The sequence below is a fragment of the Gymnoscopelus microlampas genome, assembly GCF_963454915.1.
Source record: "Gymnoscopelus microlampas genome assembly, chromosome: 12".
In the NCBI taxonomy this organism is placed as follows: domain Eukaryota; kingdom Metazoa; phylum Chordata; class Actinopteri; order Myctophiformes; family Myctophidae; genus Gymnoscopelus; species Gymnoscopelus microlampas.
This window is the reverse complement of record NC_139949.1, coordinates 41,492,662-41,511,382: the sequence shown is the minus strand read 5'-3', so window position 1 is coordinate 41,511,382 and position 18,721 is coordinate 41,492,662. Positions and strand designations below refer to the sequence as shown.

General features: G+C 44.5%; 1 protein-coding gene across 1 annotated transcript in view; it reads left to right on the top strand.

Moving 5' to 3' along the window:
• The first annotated feature begins 913 nt into the window (after positions 1–913).
• zbtb16a (zinc finger and BTB domain containing 16a) overlaps positions 914–18,721 on the top strand; it is a 176,291-nt gene continuing 158,483 nt past the window's right edge. The window contains 2 exon segments of the mRNA XM_084073300.1: positions 914–1,002; positions 6,068–7,393. Of these exon segments, the coding sequence (XP_083929426.1) occupies positions 6,159–7,393 (1,235 nt within the window). The 5' untranslated portion in view covers positions 914–1,002; positions 6,068–6,158.

The window sequence follows — 18,721 nt, the reverse complement described above, 5'->3', positions numbered from 1 at the left end:
GTATTTCCAATTTTCAGTACTTTTACTTCTACTCCACTACATCTTAGAGGCAAATATTAGACTTTTACTCCACTACAATCATTTGAAAACTTTAGTTACCAGTTACTTTGTAGATTTTGATTATTATTACAAAAGATACATTAACCACTTCTATATACATTTCGGCCATTTGAAAATAGCCAATCTACAAGCTCGCGATGCGACACAGTGTGAGCTTGTAGATCTGCTATTTTCAAAAGATTTGTATACATTTGAAAACGTGTGAAATGGGACATTCTGCATAATGAGTACTTTCTACTTTTGGTATAGTAGTGTATATCCGTCTGTCATTTAATGTCACTATGAATTGAATACATATTTATATATTGGACCCCATTTGAAAAAAGCTGTTAGGCTCTAGTGAGCTTTTTAATCCTATTTAGTTGACCTTGTATTCAAACTGTACTTTCATGTGCTTTCTTTTCTGCAAACTTCTAAATAAAGTATTCAATCAATCAACGGTAGGCATACTTTAAGTACATTTTGATACCAATACTTTTGTAGTTTTAGTCAAGTACATTTTGAATTCTGGACTTTTAACTTGTAAACAGAGTTTCTACATCGCAGTATTGATACTTTTACATACAGTAAAACATGTGAGCGCCTTTTCCCACCAGTGGTAGACAGTAGGAATAAAAGGCTGTGTAATTGCCGTCCTGTAGTGTATAGCAGACATCATACATTTAGACACTAGACAGCACCCCTAGGTGTCTCACTTTCTCAGCGTTTAGCTTTAGGATTCAGGCAGGAGAGAGGAGAGAGCACTCTGAGCTCGCTCGGCTGACTGACGTCACCAATGTGTTGATTTGCTAAGCCTGGGAGAAGAAAGGGAGTTTTAGTGCGTGTGTGTGAGAGCGTGTGTGTGCGAGAGAGAGGAGCGGGTACTGCGAAACTGCTGCTACTATGCTGTACGTCCCCCACATCCACCACACATACGGAATCTAAAAAACGTGCAACTTTAAGGTGAGTGAACGACCCGATATGGAGCTCAGCCGCGATCGGCGGCGAGTCTGTCAGTGTTTCCTCCGTGTAGTTTCATTCATAGCCTTGGATCAAGACTGATCATGGATGTATTTAATCGATTTGGACATTTTTTCATAGAAAGTAAAAAAAAAAAAAGTCTCTCGACTCGGATCAAATACAGCTGTGATAGTCTCGATCCAAGGCTGGTTCGTTCGCATTTTTGTGCACGCGTTATTATTTGTTCTCCCTTGTTTATTTTGCTGTACAAAAAACAAAACAAATGTGCGCCGCCGCTGCTGCTGGTGCTTGCCTTGCTGTCCCCACTTCAACCTCATGTCAACTTATACAGTGTGTGTGCGCGTGTGTGTGTGTATGTATGTCTGTGTCTGTGCGTGTGTGCACGGAGAGAGTTGTGTGAAAAGTATCGCGTAAGTTTTTTTTGTACATCATCATATGCGCACTGGAGGAGTGGGATCATATTGGCGATCATCGCATGTGCCTATAGTAATAAAGCGGCGTGCTGCTGCTGTATAGTGTAAGGCAGGGGTCTTCAACGTTTTCAGGGCCAACTAAGGACCCCCTAGCTGAGAGAGAGAGATGAAGCAGGGGACCCCCCTACTCTCTATATTGTATAAAATGTTGTTTCTCAGATAAACGTTTGCTGCTCTTTTTTCCCCTCTACACCTATAACTCTTTGCCAAAAAATAGCCGATCTACAAGCTCACAACGCCTTGCAGAGCGAGGCGTTGTGAGCTTGCAGATCTGCTATTTTTTGGCTAAAGTTCTCCTCAGAAAAGGGATGCTAGGAGTCAAGTAGGGTAATGTGAAAACAAAAAAATCATATCGCACAAAGATTTGGCGGACCCCCTGTAGTAACTCTGAGGACCCCCTGTTGAAGACCCCTGGTGTATGAAGTTTCTAATAACGCACTAACATACATACACGGGGCTTTATTGGAATAGATGCGCCGGGAGGTTGAGTTGACGTCAAAGCGTCTGTTTTAGTATTCGGGGGATCAGATCGGCTGGAAGCGGACGTGATGGTCTGGGGCTGTAATAATAACACTGAGAAGAACCCAGACAGACAGACACACAGACAGACAGACAGACGGGCATTATTATTATGATGATGATGATGACGCTCAGTCTCTTCCCCCATGTGACTTTATTATTTGACAAAGTATAGCCTGGGCTTTGACCGTTTTTAGGTGGAAATATGTCGCTCTTGTCTGACCCTTTTTTCTAATATACCGTCACTGTCTGTCTGCCAGTCTGTGTACGCACTTGTGTCGCTCATTTATCCATTGGTTACATCAGTATAGCCTATGACAGTGTATAGTCTCAACTGTATCCCATTGATTGATTGATTGATTGGATATTTTATTAGACTTAGATGCAAAACAGCACGAGTACTAGTCAAACACTTGGTCTAAAAGGATAACACAAAAAAAGTCCTTGCGGTCTTGTTTCCATTGGGGTCCTATGTGCTCAATTCATCAACTTAGCATAAGAAATAACACCAAAAAATCAATCAATATCATCACACATATCAAACACTATGTAGGCTACAGAGTACATTATAGATGGACAGGTCCATTGAGTCATTATCATGTATTTTGTACTGTAGCCTATAGGCGTAATAGTCTGGGATTGATTTGAACAGAAAAGGCAAAAAATACGATTCCCAGACATGATAATGTAAATCCCTACTATAATGAATGACACTCGCTCTGTCTATTATGGGCTGGTAAATTGTATCAACGGATGAAATGCAAATTGATTTGTTATCGAGACTGATCTCTGTCTGTCTGTCTGTCTGTCTGTCTCTTCTGTCTCCTTCCTCTGTGTTTCAAGCTGGAGATATCTATATATGTAATTAGTTGTTGTCACGTTTGATTAGAATAATGTAACTAAGAATTTAAGCGTGCCCTTATATCAGTACCACCACCTGTGTGTTATTATCACAAATGGACGGAACTGTGTGTGAATCATAAGCTGCGAGGATCCCCGGGTCTGGTCGTGTAGTCGAATACTTTTTTTTTTGTGCATCCAATTCGTGTCCCAGCTTGAGACAAGTGAGTCGAGCGTTTATTCTTCTTTGTGAACTGCATGTTTAGGACATCATTTGTTGGACAAAGCCTATATGTAGAACAAGATGCATGCGGGGGTCTGTTTTATTTCTTTATTGTCATCGGGGTTGCATGCAGACAGCGGTGCGCGACGATCGGGGGGCATGCAGCTACAGTTGTTAAGACTAATCGTGATCCGACTGATAAAGGGGGCTGCCGTTCGATTAGGCAACGTTGTGGCCGATTACGCTATTTTCAATTGCCTGTGTGCTGTTATTTGTTTTGACAGAAATCGCCCTGCATCCTAGAATAATGCAACATTTGACAGCGTTTGTCTGTCTAGTTCGGTTCTCCAGTATTAGCGCGCCGTCTAGGTCTAGACGCACCGATCTGTCCCTCAATAACAGCCTTGAAAGCTAACCTGTGATCCGCAGTGGTGGAAAAAAGTACTCAATTTTTTTTACTTAAGTAAAAGTATCAATACTGCAATGTAGACATACTCTGTTACATGTGAAATTCCGGAATTCAAAATTTACTTGAGTATAAGTACAAAAGTATTGGTATCAAAATGTACTTAAAAGTACCAAAAGTAGAAAGTACTCATTATGCAGAATGTCCCCTTTCACAAGTTTGCAATTGTATAAAATGTATACACATCTTTGAAAATAGCAGATCTACAAGCTCGCGATGCATTGCATCGCGAGCTTGTAGATCAGCTATTTTCAAATGGCCGAAATGTATACAGGGTTGAAGTGGTTAATGTATGTTTTGTAATAATAATCAAAATCTACAAAGTAACTAAAGTTTTCACTTTTCAAATACTTGTAGTGGGGTCAAAGCACAATATTTGTCTCTGATGTTTTGGAGTAGAAGTAAAAGTACTGAAAACTGGAAATACTCCAGTAAAGTATAAAATGCCTGAAAATTGTACATAAGTACAGTACTTGAGTACACGTCCCCTGTTACCTTACACCAGTGGTGATCCGTAGGCTAAAGTATATCCTAAACCAACAACTTTCGATGTATACTTATACACAGCATTACTGAAGTTAAGCCACACCACTGAGTGAAAGGTAATTGCCTTCACTATAGTGCAACAGGCATTGATAATTCCCGGGGTCATAAATCGCAGCTAAATTGGCATTCCTGCTATAAAGATAATGCTGGGCTTTTATGCATGACCTTTGCTGACTGTGTGGCTTAAATCCACACTCAGGCAGGTTGTAAGATAACATGTCGTTTTATCATTCTCTACTTTATCAATATATAGCTTACCTCAGATAAACAACTGTCCAATGTCCTAGACAACATGGTCTATTTATTTTCTATTGCATGCTCTCTCCTCAGGGCAAATAATAGCTTTGCCACGCCTAATTTGGTCTTATTTGGTTATTTAGTTTTTGTCTTAGCCTCACCTGCTTTAAGGGCTCTTTGTGGTGCATTAAGAATAAACAACTTTTACATTTAACTTTTAACATTTTCTTTCAGTCTTTAGTGTTTGTGGGTGTCTGTGTGTGTGTGTGTGTGTGTGTGTGTGTGTGTGTGTGTGTGTGTGTGTGTGTGTGTATAGGGGAGGGGGGTTTCTAAATCCCTTCTATAGTGCTCTCATGTGGCGGAAAGCAAACGAGGGCTGAAAAACTTGTTTCTCATGGGGAAGATATACTGTATTGATGCATTTACACTGCAAAATGCAATTGAACAGACTCTGTTTATGTTGTTGACATTTCCCGTTGTTAAATCGGCGCGTTTATCTATGAGATTTGTGGTTAATTGCATTAATGTCAACTTTACCAGGATGGCAATTTAGTTTATCAACATGAAAGGGAATAGCCACTTCAGCCAGTAATATAATCTCCTTTTCTTTTCCCCTTTCTCTTTAACCTTTTTAAAGAGATAAGTTGCAGGAACTTCATTGTATGGAAATAGTTCACCTAAAATAGAGCTTATAGGGGCAACATGACGACCTATTCAGCTGGTTAATCGAGTCGTCGTTCTGTGCAGACGGATTATTATACTGTACATTGATTGGCGCTGTACTGTATTTAACCCATTAATACCTGGAACGCATCTGTGTCACTTTAGATGTCTTTGGCTATTCAAAAATAGCAGATCTACAAGCTCATAGCGCGGCACTCGGTGCCGCGCTATGAGCTTGTAGATCTGCTATTTTTGAAAAATCTTGGACATTTTTTTCCCCCGATTTTTTTCCAAAAACTGTTAGGATTTAGAAAACATTTTTAAGAATCGCCTCAGGCCTCAATGGATTAATGTAGTGTTGTTGGTGTCTGCTTTTGCCTCGTCCTCTTTTCAAACCAATTCTGGCAGCCACTCACTTCTCTAGCCCTTCCTCGGCTCTCTGCTCTTCTCTGTGATGGGAATACTGAGTGAGATGCCATTTCATTTCACAATGTCTTTGTGAGGCGTGCAGTGTGAGATACCCCACTCGTTCACTTAACCGCCCATCAACTGAACAGATTAAGAATATGGCTGTTATTTAAGTAATGTAGAAGGATGGCTATTTAGTTTTTTTTTTATTATATATATATATATATGCAGTCCATTGGTCTCTTTAAGAGCTGGTCTCTCTTTTGTTCATTTTCTCTCCCTGGAATCTAGAGTCTTGTCTGCTTCATTTCAAATGTGAATTGCTTTGTATGGAATTCATTATCTCCACCATCTGAGATTTAGAATACTGTTGATCTCTATGTGACATTGGCTCTGATTATTTGATACATTGTTATAGCTTAATCAAATACATTAAATTAACATAACTTGTAGGCTTCTAGATTTTTGTGGATATGTTTTAAATTGTAGATTTACCTTTGCATTTGAATAAAAAATATGCAATCTTCACCCAACAATGTTTACACCGCTTTTCCTCGAACAGTTGCTAATGATGGCATTTGAAAATGTAAAGATTATTAGGCTGACTCGACATTTTCAGCACTTGTCAGAATTTTCTTGCATTGACTTTTTTTCTCCTCTCTGTTCTTTCAGGATAGACTTCCTGTTTACAAAGATAACGGACTAAACCGCTGAACGGGGAAAGCAAGCCTCATGAGTTGGCCTCGCGGATCGCAGCGCCATTATGGATTTAACTAAGATGGGTATGATCCAGCTCCAGAACCCCAACCATCCCACGGCCCTCTTGCAGAAGGCCAACCAGATGCGTCTGGCCGGGACCCTCTGCGACGTGGTCATCATGGTGGACAGCCAGGAGTTCCACGCCCACCGGACAGTCCTGGCGTGCACCAGCAAAATGTTCGAAATCCTCTTCCACCGCAGCAGCCAGCACTATACCCTGGACTTTCTCTCACCAAAGACCTTCCAGCAGATCTTGGAGTACGCCTACACGGCCACGCTCCAGGCCAAGGTGGAGGACTTGGACGACCTGCTGTACGCGGCGGAGATCCTGGAGATCGAGTACCTGGAGGAGCAATGCCTCAAGATCCTGGAGACCATCCAGTCCTCGGACGAGAACGACACGGAGGGCAACGCCAACGACGGGAGCACGGAGGACGACGACGAGCGCAAGGGCCGCAAGAACTCCAAGAAGCATTCCATGGAGAGCGCCTACCCGCCCGGCGGCCTGCACGGGTCGGGCATCGCCGGCATGGTCGACCAGAGTCCCTCGGTCTCCACCTCTTTCGGCCTCTCCACCATGAGTCCCACCAAGGCCGCCGTGGACAGCCTGATGAGCATCGGCCAATCCCTGCTCCAGCAGGGCTTCGCCGCCGAGCACCTGATCCACGGCAACTCCCACCACCACCACATGATGCCGGAGATCAAGACGGAGATGATGCAAGTGGACGTGGGCGGCAACGGACACGACAACCCGCAGAACATGGAGTCCAGCGCCTCCAGCAACGGGGAGCGGGGCGGCGAGGACAGGAACCGCGACGGCCCCGGCACTCCGACGAGGAGCAGCGTGATCACCAGCGCCCGCGAGCTGCACTACGTCCGCGACGAGGGCATGGGCGACCCGACCCAGGCGGACATCAGTCAGATGGGGCTCGAAGCCATGGCGGGGATGACGGAGAAACACCTGGCCTCGCTGTACGGCCTGCCGCACAATCACAAAGACGTCATGATGTCCATGCCGCCGTCCATGGCGGCCTCTCTGCCCATGTCCCCGGCCCTGGCCATGTCCATGGACTTCAGCGCGTACGGGGGACTCCTGCCGCAGAGCTTCATCCAGAGGGAATTCTTCAGCAAGCTCGGGGAGCTGGCCGTGGGCATGAAGCCAGACGGCAGGAACCAGCACGAACGCTGCAATGTTTGCGGCGCCGAACTGCCAGACAACGAATCCGTGGAGCAGCATAGGTAAGCTGAACAGAATTCCCTTTCCTTTCCACTTGCCCGTCGGCATTCCAGAGGCTTTTTATTGAATGATTTGAATTTTCTCCCCGTGATTCAATTTAGTTTTAATTTATTTAAACATTTAGAAAGTGTTTGTGATGTGCCTTTGATATTTGTAAATCACTGCTCTGATGGTGTGGACGTGGGATAATACTGGAGAAACTATTGCACTGCTATCTATCTATATATATCTATATATATATCTATATCTATATATATATAATCACGATTACACAACTTAAACTCTTCTCTAATTTGTTACACGTCAAATTGCGATCTACGAATCTTGCAAATAGCCGATCTACAAGCTCACAACAACACATTTCATTGTGTGCTTGTACATGTGCTATTTCTTCTGAATGTTTGCCTATTTTCGCTGAATGTTCGGCCATTATTACATGCCCAGAGGGTTCATGTGGTTAAGAGGACATGCAGTGTTGGGTTGCCTTATTCTGACTCGGGGTTTAGAACCTTGGAAATATGGCATTTCAGAACCTTGATTTTTGAGTTTGTTTTAATTTTGTGGCGATTCGTCCTGCTGCTGAAGGGCGATTGTGCACACTCATGCACACGCGCGCGCACACACACACACACACACACACACACACACACACACACACACACACACACACACACACACACACACACACACACACACACACACACACACACACACACACCATACTCCCTCTCAAAAAATGAGGCCTACCCAAGTAGATTTATCATGAAGTCCACTCCTCTGATGACTTCCAGGCTTGCCCTTGTGACTGGAAGTCTATAGTAACACCTTGTGAGGGGAGGGGGGACGGCTAATGAGAAGTAGCCACCCTCAGTGTAGAGAGAGAGACACACACACACACACACACACACACACACACACACACACACACACACACACACACACACACACACACACACACACACACATGCACACATTTTGACCACCCCCCTGCCCCCCTTCCCAGGGGGTCACTAGGACAGCCCATATTAGCTTTATGGTCAGACCAGACTGTCCAGCCCAGGAAATGAGTGCCGAACCTTGGGCTCTAAGACAAGTGAGGGTAGGTGGGGGGTGGGGTAGAGTACTGCATTTATTGTTTCACAGCCTTTTATACAACTATGGAAGAAAAAAAAAGAACTACTAGGATTTTAATGTTAAATGTCACATCACAAGTTTATACTGTAGGTGTAAAAAAAAGAAAATAAAAGTAATACAAGCTCCCGTCATTTGCAGTTTTCAAGAAAAGAATAGAGATAGAAAGGAAAATGTGTCAAATATTCCCAATATGAGTAAATATATACATACGGTACATGGTTCAAAGAATCAAATGGCAATGCCATGAGGCTGTTAACCCATTAAGACATTTTTGAAAAAAATCAGAAAAATATTTTTTCACGATTTTTCAAAAATAGTAGATCTACAAGCTCATAGCGCGGCACTCGGTGCCGCGCTATGAGCTTGTATATCTGCTATTTTTCAATAGCCAAATAAATCTTAAAGTGACACAGGTATTAATGGGTTAAAATAGCAGCAGATACAGTAACTGATACAATGAATGAAAGGACATACAGTAGCATCTTTCAAAATGGTCAAAATATGTTCTTAAGTTGGAACTCACCATTGATTCTGTCAGGTTTCCTTTTTTTGTTGTTGTTTGGTTTTGCTTCGTGACCCACTGGCATTCCTCACCTTGAAGGCCACCTGTGCAGCCTGGAAATGTTTGCTTAAATCAATGGGAGTGTGCAACGGTTAAAGTTCACCCGAGGATCTGAACACCCACCACTCCACTGACTCCCATTTTTAAGACCCAGGTCCTTAGCCGACAAGTCCGTGGGCGTCACCTGATGTTTGTCTTTAGAAAATGCATAAAACTACAGAACGATGACATGCTTTTCCAGAGACATGTGTCCTTGGGTGATTCCTCGTGTAAGAACAAGTTATTCAGATGTGTTTTTCTCCCCCTCACGGCGGTATTCAGAATGCAAATAATATTTACAGGAGCTTGAACTGGTTGTGTGTGAAGTGAGTTGTTTATTGGTGGCGGTATTTGTGTAGATTTCTAAAATAATACAGCTCAACCACTTAAGCCCTCTTTTATGCGTTCATTCACTGTTGTGACGCATCGTGAGCTTGCCTTGTACATCTTCTATTTGTAATGTATTAAAGAATTATGACATGCCCAAAATAGAGACATCAGGTTGAAAGTGAGCAGTTAGCAGTGTTCACGTTTAGTGCTCAGCAGTAGTACAATTGCTCGAAGGGTTTCATACTGACAGTTCAGGCATATTCAGATGGACGTTTTGTTATTTATGTAGCTTACGGCATGCCGTGTTAACGTGGCACGGATGTCTTTAAGGTCATAGCAGGTTATGGCAGCGTCTGAGTGAGAGAACAGTGCTCGTCTGAGAGATGGGTTGCTTGCATTTCATGCGGAATTTCATCAATTTACCCGGGCTGGGAAATCTCGTATCAAAGGAGATTTCCAAACCGTTTCATGCATTGATCTGCCTTGCCTGGCCCCCCTTTAGAATACTAATGGGTTAATTTAGATGAGTAGATACGGCGAGATGTTGGCCGTTTGATATCGTACTTCAAATGTCTTGACAGCTTTCAGACGTCTGAAGTGTTGGAAAATCAAATGTTGCATCATGCGCTGTCTGCCTCTGTCCTCCCCGACACATGAAAGGGGGCTGGTGCGCTGCCCCCCCTCCGCTCCCCCCCCGCCCCCCCCCCTCCGACTACGTTTCATAGTACCATCCACACACAGATGCCCGTGTCCTCAACAAGTCCCAATGTGGGTCAACTGATTTGTAATATATCAATTTCGTACCTTTCCCCTGCCGTTCGTCGACGCGGCCAAGCTGCTAACACTTTTGATGTGATTACAGTTGTTTTCATTTGAGCAGACCGCTGCCCATGGCGCACGGGGGGGCTTTGTTTCTCGTCACTAATTACACGCCGTTCTCCCAACCGCCCCCCCCCCCCCCCCCCCCCCATGTCACGGTCGCCGCTGTCTCTCAATGCAAACACGTAAAAAAAGAAAAAAGAAAAGAGGAAAAAAAAAGGGACGGAGTTCATTTGGTGCAAGCAGGTCAAGTCAAACATGAGCCTAATTGTTTCCAGATGTGGCACAGGTCCTTGGTGTTAGGTGTGTGTGCGTCCGTGCGTGCGTGTGTGTGTGCGTTCGCGCGTGTGTGTGTGTGTTCGCGCGCGTGATAAAATGAATGCACCAGAAAGTACTCACTTCCTGTATAAATTTAGACGCTGCTCCCATTCATTCCTCTGTGCCCTGGATTATATCATAAAAACAAAAAAAAAACACACAGACTGAATGAATTGTATATCGGCTCCACAAGTGGTGTGGAAGGAGGGGTTAGGGGTGAGTGTGTGTGTGCGTGCGTGTGTGTGTGGGGGGTTCACAGAAGGAGAGCAGCTAGATGTGTTTTGGTGGCAGGCAGCGCTACCTTGGAGTTGCCCTCCAGACTCCAGAGACGGGTATAGATATCTGCTAGATTTATTAAGTGAAAAAAATTGTTAAATGAAGGGCCGCCCTTGTTTTCGCAGCCGCCACAAGTTCAATTGACTGAATCAAAGCAAAGCCCCATCTCACCACGACAAGTTTGCTTTTCCCGTTTTTTCTTGTATTTTTCCTCCTCTTTCTCTCAGCTCCTTCACTTTCCCTCTGTCACTCACTTTCCCCCCCATGCGGGGGACACGTTTGACAAGCCCTAGATTTATTTCTTAAAGGAAGCCCAGGGTTGAGTGTTGTCCCCCCGCGCCGCTTCAGGGGGACGGGATTACAGCAATATTTTAGTAACCCTCGCACTACGAAAAAACAATCAACGCAGGACGGCTCTGAGTGATTATTAGGAAAGTAAATGCGTCATGCAAGCCGGGGCTAACGCCGGTGGAGGGTGGGTGTATGTGTTTGTGGGGGGGGGGGTCTCGCTGTTTGGTATTCCAAACACAGCATCCAATTCAAGGGAACTAGCCTTGGGTTTATCTCTTTCACTTAAACGTCCATTCTCATGCAAATGACTGACCCTCGCTGTAATGTACATCACATAAGTGAAAGAGAGGGGAAAAAAAAGTATTTTCAGAAAGGCTTTGCAGCGTATAGCCGTTAAAGATTACTGATAACCATCAACGCTTTAACCTTGTCTTTTCATATTGCTGCTGGCGTGCATGCGTGCGTGCGCTTGTGTGCAGATGTACTCGCGTGTGAGGGGTAGATGAATGAGAGGTAGTAAATGAATGGCAACCTCCGCTCTCTGCCCTGACATCTGATTTTTTTTTGTGGTAGTGGAGGAAATGTGCCCCCCCCCCCCCCCCCCCCCCCACACACACACACACACACACACACACACACACACACACACACACACACACACACACACACACACACACACACACACACACACACACACACACACACACACACACACACACACACACACACACACACACACACACAGTATACTTCTGAGTATGTACAATTTTTATACGACAATTTTATGAATGGCAATTTTGTTTTGTTTTCAAACCCTACCCCCTAAAGCTGGAGTTTAGTTCTACTTATTTGCGAGCCGGTTGTCACGCACTGACAATAGCTGACCAACAAGTTCACAACGTATCGCAGCTGCGCAACGCATTGTGAGTTTGTAGATCTACTATTTTCAGTGAGCGACAACTGCATGCAACCAAGTATAAATCAGGAATAACTCTTTTAACTCCAACCCCTAAACCTAACCTCCAAATGCCTAATACTAACCCTAACCTGAATATATTCCTAATTGTTTGAACTCTAAACATCCTTTTTTTAAAACCATAAAAACATCAATTTATCTTGTGAGGACCAGGAAAATTGTCCTCACAATCTATTTATCAAATTATATTATATATATATTATATACAAAAATATAGAGACACACACACACACACACACACACACACACACACACACACACACACACACACACACACACACACACACACACACACACACGCCCCCAGACACATGCTCACACGCTGCCCTCAGCAGCAGCAGTATAACAGCCACAGCCTGCTCTTCCATTGTGGTGAGAGGAGAGGGAGGGGGGTCGGTCGCCACACTGCTCTAATACCATGGGCCCCTGGTGTTTAAACAGCGGGCAAGGGCCCTTATCTGTGCATATCAGAGTGGGACAGATAACCCCTTCACACTCCCCCCTCTGTAAACCAAGAGCAGATTGGGCCCCGGATACAACAAGCCCAAAGCCCTTCTTTTTTTTTCTCCCCCTTTCTTTTTTTTTTGTTGTTTCCTACTCAGGTGATAACGGTGTGCACGCACGCGCACGCGACACACACTCAGACACTCGTGCGTAGATGCAAACCCTCATACTGAGGTGAGGCCAGGTGAAATGGCCTCACATTTCACCTAAATCCTAACAGTTTGTTGAAAGAAATCCCCCAAAAAATGTTTCACGATTTTTCAAAAATAGCAGATCTACAAGCTGATAGCGCGGCACTCGGTGCCGTGCTATGAGCTTGTATATCTGCTATTTTTGAATAGCCTAAAGAAATCTGAAAGTGACACGGATGCGTTCCCGGTCTTAATGGGTTAATCGAACAAATTGATTATGGAAAGTTTTCTAAAAAGTTCACAAATGGTGAAAATGGCAGATCTGCTATTTTTGCATGACACCGTTGTGCGACAAAATATAAAATAGGGCTTATGTGATTTGATAATATACATTTAACCCGCCCCCCCCCCCCCCCCCCCCCCAAAAAAAAAAGTCCTCTCGATTAATCAAAAATTACAGAATAATTGATAGTTGCAGCCCTAAGTTGAAGACCCAGAGAAGTCATTTCTGCGTGAGCTTAACGGCCACCTCATTTATCAGCAATTAGCTGTCAACAGGTTTCATTTCATACTGTAAGTACCGCTTCCAACCATAGGATTCATTTTGATTTCAAGTATCGGAAACCCATATTGTGTCGAGCTCCAGCCGATGGCGGACAAACTGTGCGCGTGCACACCGGGGGCGGGCGGCATGCCGTGCACACTTGTGTCCTCATTTCACTCCCTTTTATTTGGTTGCATCAGTTGTCTGGCCCGGTGACTTAGTTTTTTATATAGAACATATTATTTCTGCTCCAAAATATTGAAATAGCAGAGGCTGGTTCAATGTGGGCCCAGACAGTTAAAGCTGTCCAGACAATTTGTCTTTCGCGACAAAACGACCTAGTAGAAAGACATCCATTCCGGGGGCACTGGATTATCCTTCATTTGAAATCACTCAGTGGAGAAACGTGTCCCCGGAGAGCACTCGCAGGTACTGTACCACGTAGGTGTGTAATAAAGCAACAGCTCCTCGGAAAGCCTCGCCACCCCCCCCCCCCCCCCCCAAATAAAAAAGGGCACCTGCTGCTAAGAAAATCCCTCAACCATCGCAGACTACAGCAGAGGACGGCCTCACTCAAACAGTGGCGTGCACAGACATTTTGAGGGGCAGGTGCTCAAGTAAATTATACTTTTTTTTTTGTTTACTTGGTCTGCTCTTTTTTCCCTCTACACCTATACCTCTTTGCCAAAAATAGCCGATCTACAAGCCCACAACAAGTTGTGGGCTTGTAGATCTGCTATTTTTGGCTAGAGTTCTCCTCAGAAAAGGGATGCTAGGTTTCGAGTGGTTATGGTAAAAAAGAAAAATCATATCACATAAAGATATGGCGGACCCCCTGTAGTAACTCTGAGGACCCCCTAGGGGTCCCGGACCCCCTGTTGAAAAAAACTTTTTTTTTCTTCTTTTTTTCAAAAGGGCACTTCTGGTCAAGAGGGCAAAGGGCTAGAGTCTAGAGTCTTGTCTGTGCACGTCCCTGCACTCAAAGCTTGTTCGCTTACATCCACACTGCTTTTTACCTTTTTACCGGGGTGGTGCAGTGAGTGTTGTTGTTGCTTGTGCATGCCACTGAGAAATTGGCCGTTGGACAGGTTCCATAGCGATGGCCACGAACGAGCTGAAGGCGGCTGGCTGTGGCCCAATTATAGACAGGCTCTAAAAGGCCCTGGTTGAACCGTAAAGATTTACAGCCCCATCGCTCTGATCTCAGATCTGGGCTCTGTCCTCCCTGTCAGGATGGGGAGATGTATCGATTAAAGACTTAACATGGGGGGCTACATCATGTGCAACCCGGACTACACAAGCACATGCGCGCGCGCGCACGCACACACACACACACGCGCATACATACCTGGGTACAGAGCCAGGCAGCTTTTTATTGGGTGTTCTCTACATTGGCAGGTGGCACGCGACCCACCCGCAGCATGTTTTTAACCATTTAAACCCTGTATACTGGACGTCTTTGACTGGGATCCAAGGGTCTGTACTTACTTAGCCCCCTCGTTCTTTTAACCCTCTCTACACCAAATATTTTCGCCAAAAATAACAGATCGGTAGAGCTGCTGTGTTTGCCCATGTTTGCCTATTATGACATCATTGCCCCCCCAGAATATGGACGCTAGGGTTCACGCTAAGTGCTGTTTTTTTCTAAGAGTGAAGAGGGTGTTGTGCGAGAGTCTTGTGGCTGTGCATGCATAGAGGGTATGACTTCAAAACATTATCACCATTATTTGAACCCATTGAGACCTGAAGCCGATTCTACATGTCTCCTAAATCCCAACAGTTTTCTGAAAAACGTATGTTTCTATGTCAGTGGTGCTCAATCTTTTTCATGTCAAGGACCCCCAAAATCATATGTATTTGGCCGCGGACCCCCATCAAAATATTTTGTTCCAGGGACCCCCCAGAAGCAAAGATTTTAGTTAAAAATGTTCGCTTTAAAAATATATATATTCAAAGATTTGCACACATTTTCACGAATTTTCAAAAATAGCAGATCTACAAGCTCGTGGCGCGGCACTCGGTGCCGCGCTATGAGCTTGTATATCTGCTATTTTTGAATAGCCCAAAGTGTAGAATAATGCTTTTTAGCTCAAATCTAAAAATGACACAGTTCCAGGTCTTAATGGGTTAACTTTTGCCTAGATTACGATTAATGAACGAACGAATGAACTAAACAAAAGTAAATATAGCAGATGTGACATGTTGTGTCTGTCAGCTTGTAGATTTTTGTATTGATTCTTTGAGAAACCTACATGAGCAAGATTAAGTCAGTTATTGTTTCCACAAGTATCGGTTTAGATAAATTATGGGATGTTTTATTTTTCAGCATGGAGCAATGATGATGATGACACAGGGTTTAAAAAACACACCCTAATAGCCATGCACTGCTCGTGTCGATGGCAGTATAGGTGATCTAATCAGAGTGCTGATTGAGATAAGAGCATTTGTGTGATCTGTACTGGAGCCCAACCGATGCCACATTTCTGGGTCCGATCCTGATTTTGGTGGGTCCTGCGACCACCGATATTTTGATCAATATATTATGTAAGAAATTGCTAAATCAAACAAATAAGAACAAATACAAATACATTTTTTATATTACACTCCAATATACGAAAAGAACATGAAACTTTAATTATACACCGAACAAGCAAACAAGTTAATATAAAATAAAGCCTATATTAACTTTTTTAAATGTTTATAATTACCATAAATGCATGCCCAAAATGGGGATGCAAGGTGAAAAGCGGTTAAAAATCAGGACTCATCTGCCACATAAAGTAAAATCATGGCCATGCCAATATCTGGTGCTAGTGCCTGATTTGAGACGAGCAGAGACGGTTGTTTTGACAATAGTTCACCAGGCTTCACTTGGCAAGAGCAGCTGCCCCCTCTCCCTCACCTGCCCCTGTGTGGCTTACCAGGGGCACAGTTAAGCGCTCTTCAGACGGAGCCTGAGCTTATGCCGTCTGGCAGGGGGGCTGCTATGAAACGCACACGCTCACACCACCATATCTCTGGTCCCTGTGGGGGCTCTGTGGTCACGAGGGAGTAGGCGGGAGGGACTGGGGGCAACACGTACTGTAAGTTGGCCACGTGTGTGTGTGTGTGTGTGTGTGTGTGTGTGTGTGTGTGTGTGTGTGTGTGTGTGTGTGTGTGTGTGTGTGTGTGTGTGTGTGTGTGTGTGTGTGTGTGTGTGTGTGTGTGTGTGTGTGTGTGTGTGTGTGTGTGTGTGTGTGTGTGTGTGTGTGTGTGTGTGTGTGTGTGTGTGTGCGCGCGCGCGCGCTGAAGGGGTGTAGTGGTAATTACAGTCAGTTATCAGGTGACATGCAAATGCGTTATCGGCCCCAACTTCCCCTGATATACATCTCTGCGCTCCCAGGAGCTGTTGGCAGGATCAGAGGTGTCGAGCAGCTCTGACTGTATTCTTTTATCGAGTGGAATTCAGCAGGGAGAGAGGGTTCTCTTTAGGTTTTTCTGGGATTTCACTTTTTATTTGGTTGGATCACCGTTTCAGCTCAACTTTGTGGGTACATCACAGGTTTACAAGGGTGAAATTCTTCTTGTCGTACAGGCTCCTTTATTGCAGTTTCAAGAAAGGTGGAAAGATAGAAAAAAAGGTCAGATATCATTAGGAACAATGTGAAATACATAACGATGATATATACCTGTACATAAGGTGCGTAGTTAAAAATTGCCGTTTGGATGAGGCCGATAAATAGCAGCTTGACTCAATAGATTTGATGACTTTTTACTCGGCTAGACTTTGTATGTACAGCATTTGGTGTTGCTTAGACGCATTTATCAACTTGTCGCTTTTTTTTAATAAAAAGATAAATACAAAATAAAGTCGATTGAATTAAAAGACTGATCTTGGCTTTAACCCATTGAGACCTGAAGCCGATTCTACATGTCTCCTAAATCTCAACAGTTTTCTGAAAAACGTATGTTTCTATATCAGTGATGCTCAATCTTTTTCATGTCAAGGACCCCCAAAATGATATGTATTTGGCCGCGGACCCCCATCAAAATATTTTGTTCCAGGGACCCCCCAGAAGAACCTATTTGAGTTAAAAATGTTCGCTTTAAAAAAATATATATTCAAAGATTTGCACACATTTTCACGATTTTTCAAAAATAGCAGATCTACAAGCTCGTAGCGCGGCACTCGGTGCCGCGCTACGAGCTTGTAGATCTGCTATTTTTGAATAGCCCAAAGTGTAAAATAATGCTTTTTTAGCTCAAATCTAAAAATGACACAGTTCCAGGTCTTAATGGGTTAAAAGCCAACAGCGTTTTAGTTCTAGTTCGTGGAGCCCAGCCTCCCCGCTCTCCTGGACCCGAACGCTGTGGGTTCTAATCCCATCGATATCCCATTAGCATCCCCTCGCCGGGGTCCCTGCCACATGAAAGAAGACGTGTCGGTTGGCCCGCTCTGATTGTAACGCGCCAGCAGACCGCGGGGAGAGAGAGAGGCGAGGAAGACCACCATAATGAGCCAACGCGCTCGAGCCAAAGGGCCAACCCAAGTGTATTCACACGTTTGTGTGTGTGTGTGTGTGTGTGTGTGTGTGTGTGTGTGCACCCCTGCATGTTTGTGTGCGAGTGTGTGTGTGTGTGTACGTATGTGAAAGCTGCCGCCAGAGGCCCCCTAGCCTCCCTGGGAAGTATCAAATCAGAGCCCTCCGCGGGCTTCCACTGAGAGAGCTTCTAATTAGCCTCTTTGTTGCCTGGTGAATGGGGGGCCAGAGATTGGCAAGGGGCCCCAATGGAGTGATAGTACGCTAAGAAGAGAGTCATAAAAAATCCCCCCCCCCCCCCCCCCCCCCCACCACCACCAGTAGCTTCACCTGTCACAAAGGAGCACTCAGGTAAGAAACTCTTGAGTGCTTAACCACGTGAACCCCCGGGCGTCCCTATTCTGGGAATGTCATAATGGTGGAGCGTTTGGCAAAAAAAAAGCAGAAAATACAAGCTCGCAATGCGTCACGTTGCTAGCATGTAGACCGGCTATTTTCTGCGAAAAATATATGGAGTGAGAAGAAGGAGGGGGGGCAAGTATACAGTAGATCCCTGGGGGACCACGGACAATGAAATACATAGGGTTTAAGTGGTTAACACACTCGTGAAGTAGGGTTCGATTTGAGCTCGGTACAATTCTGGGTCTATTTACGATATAAGTATTATGTAGAGCAGTGGTTCTCAAACTTTTTCATGCCAAGGACCCCCAAATTGACACTTATTAGCCCGCGGACCCCCATTCCAAAAGATAAGCCAGGGACCCCCATAAGAGAAGATTTTTACGGCTCTAGCAGTGATTCACAACCATTTTAGTTTCAAGGACCCCCAGTTTAACATGCATTAGGCTACGGATCCTCATTTAATGGCATTTCTATCCCTGGGACC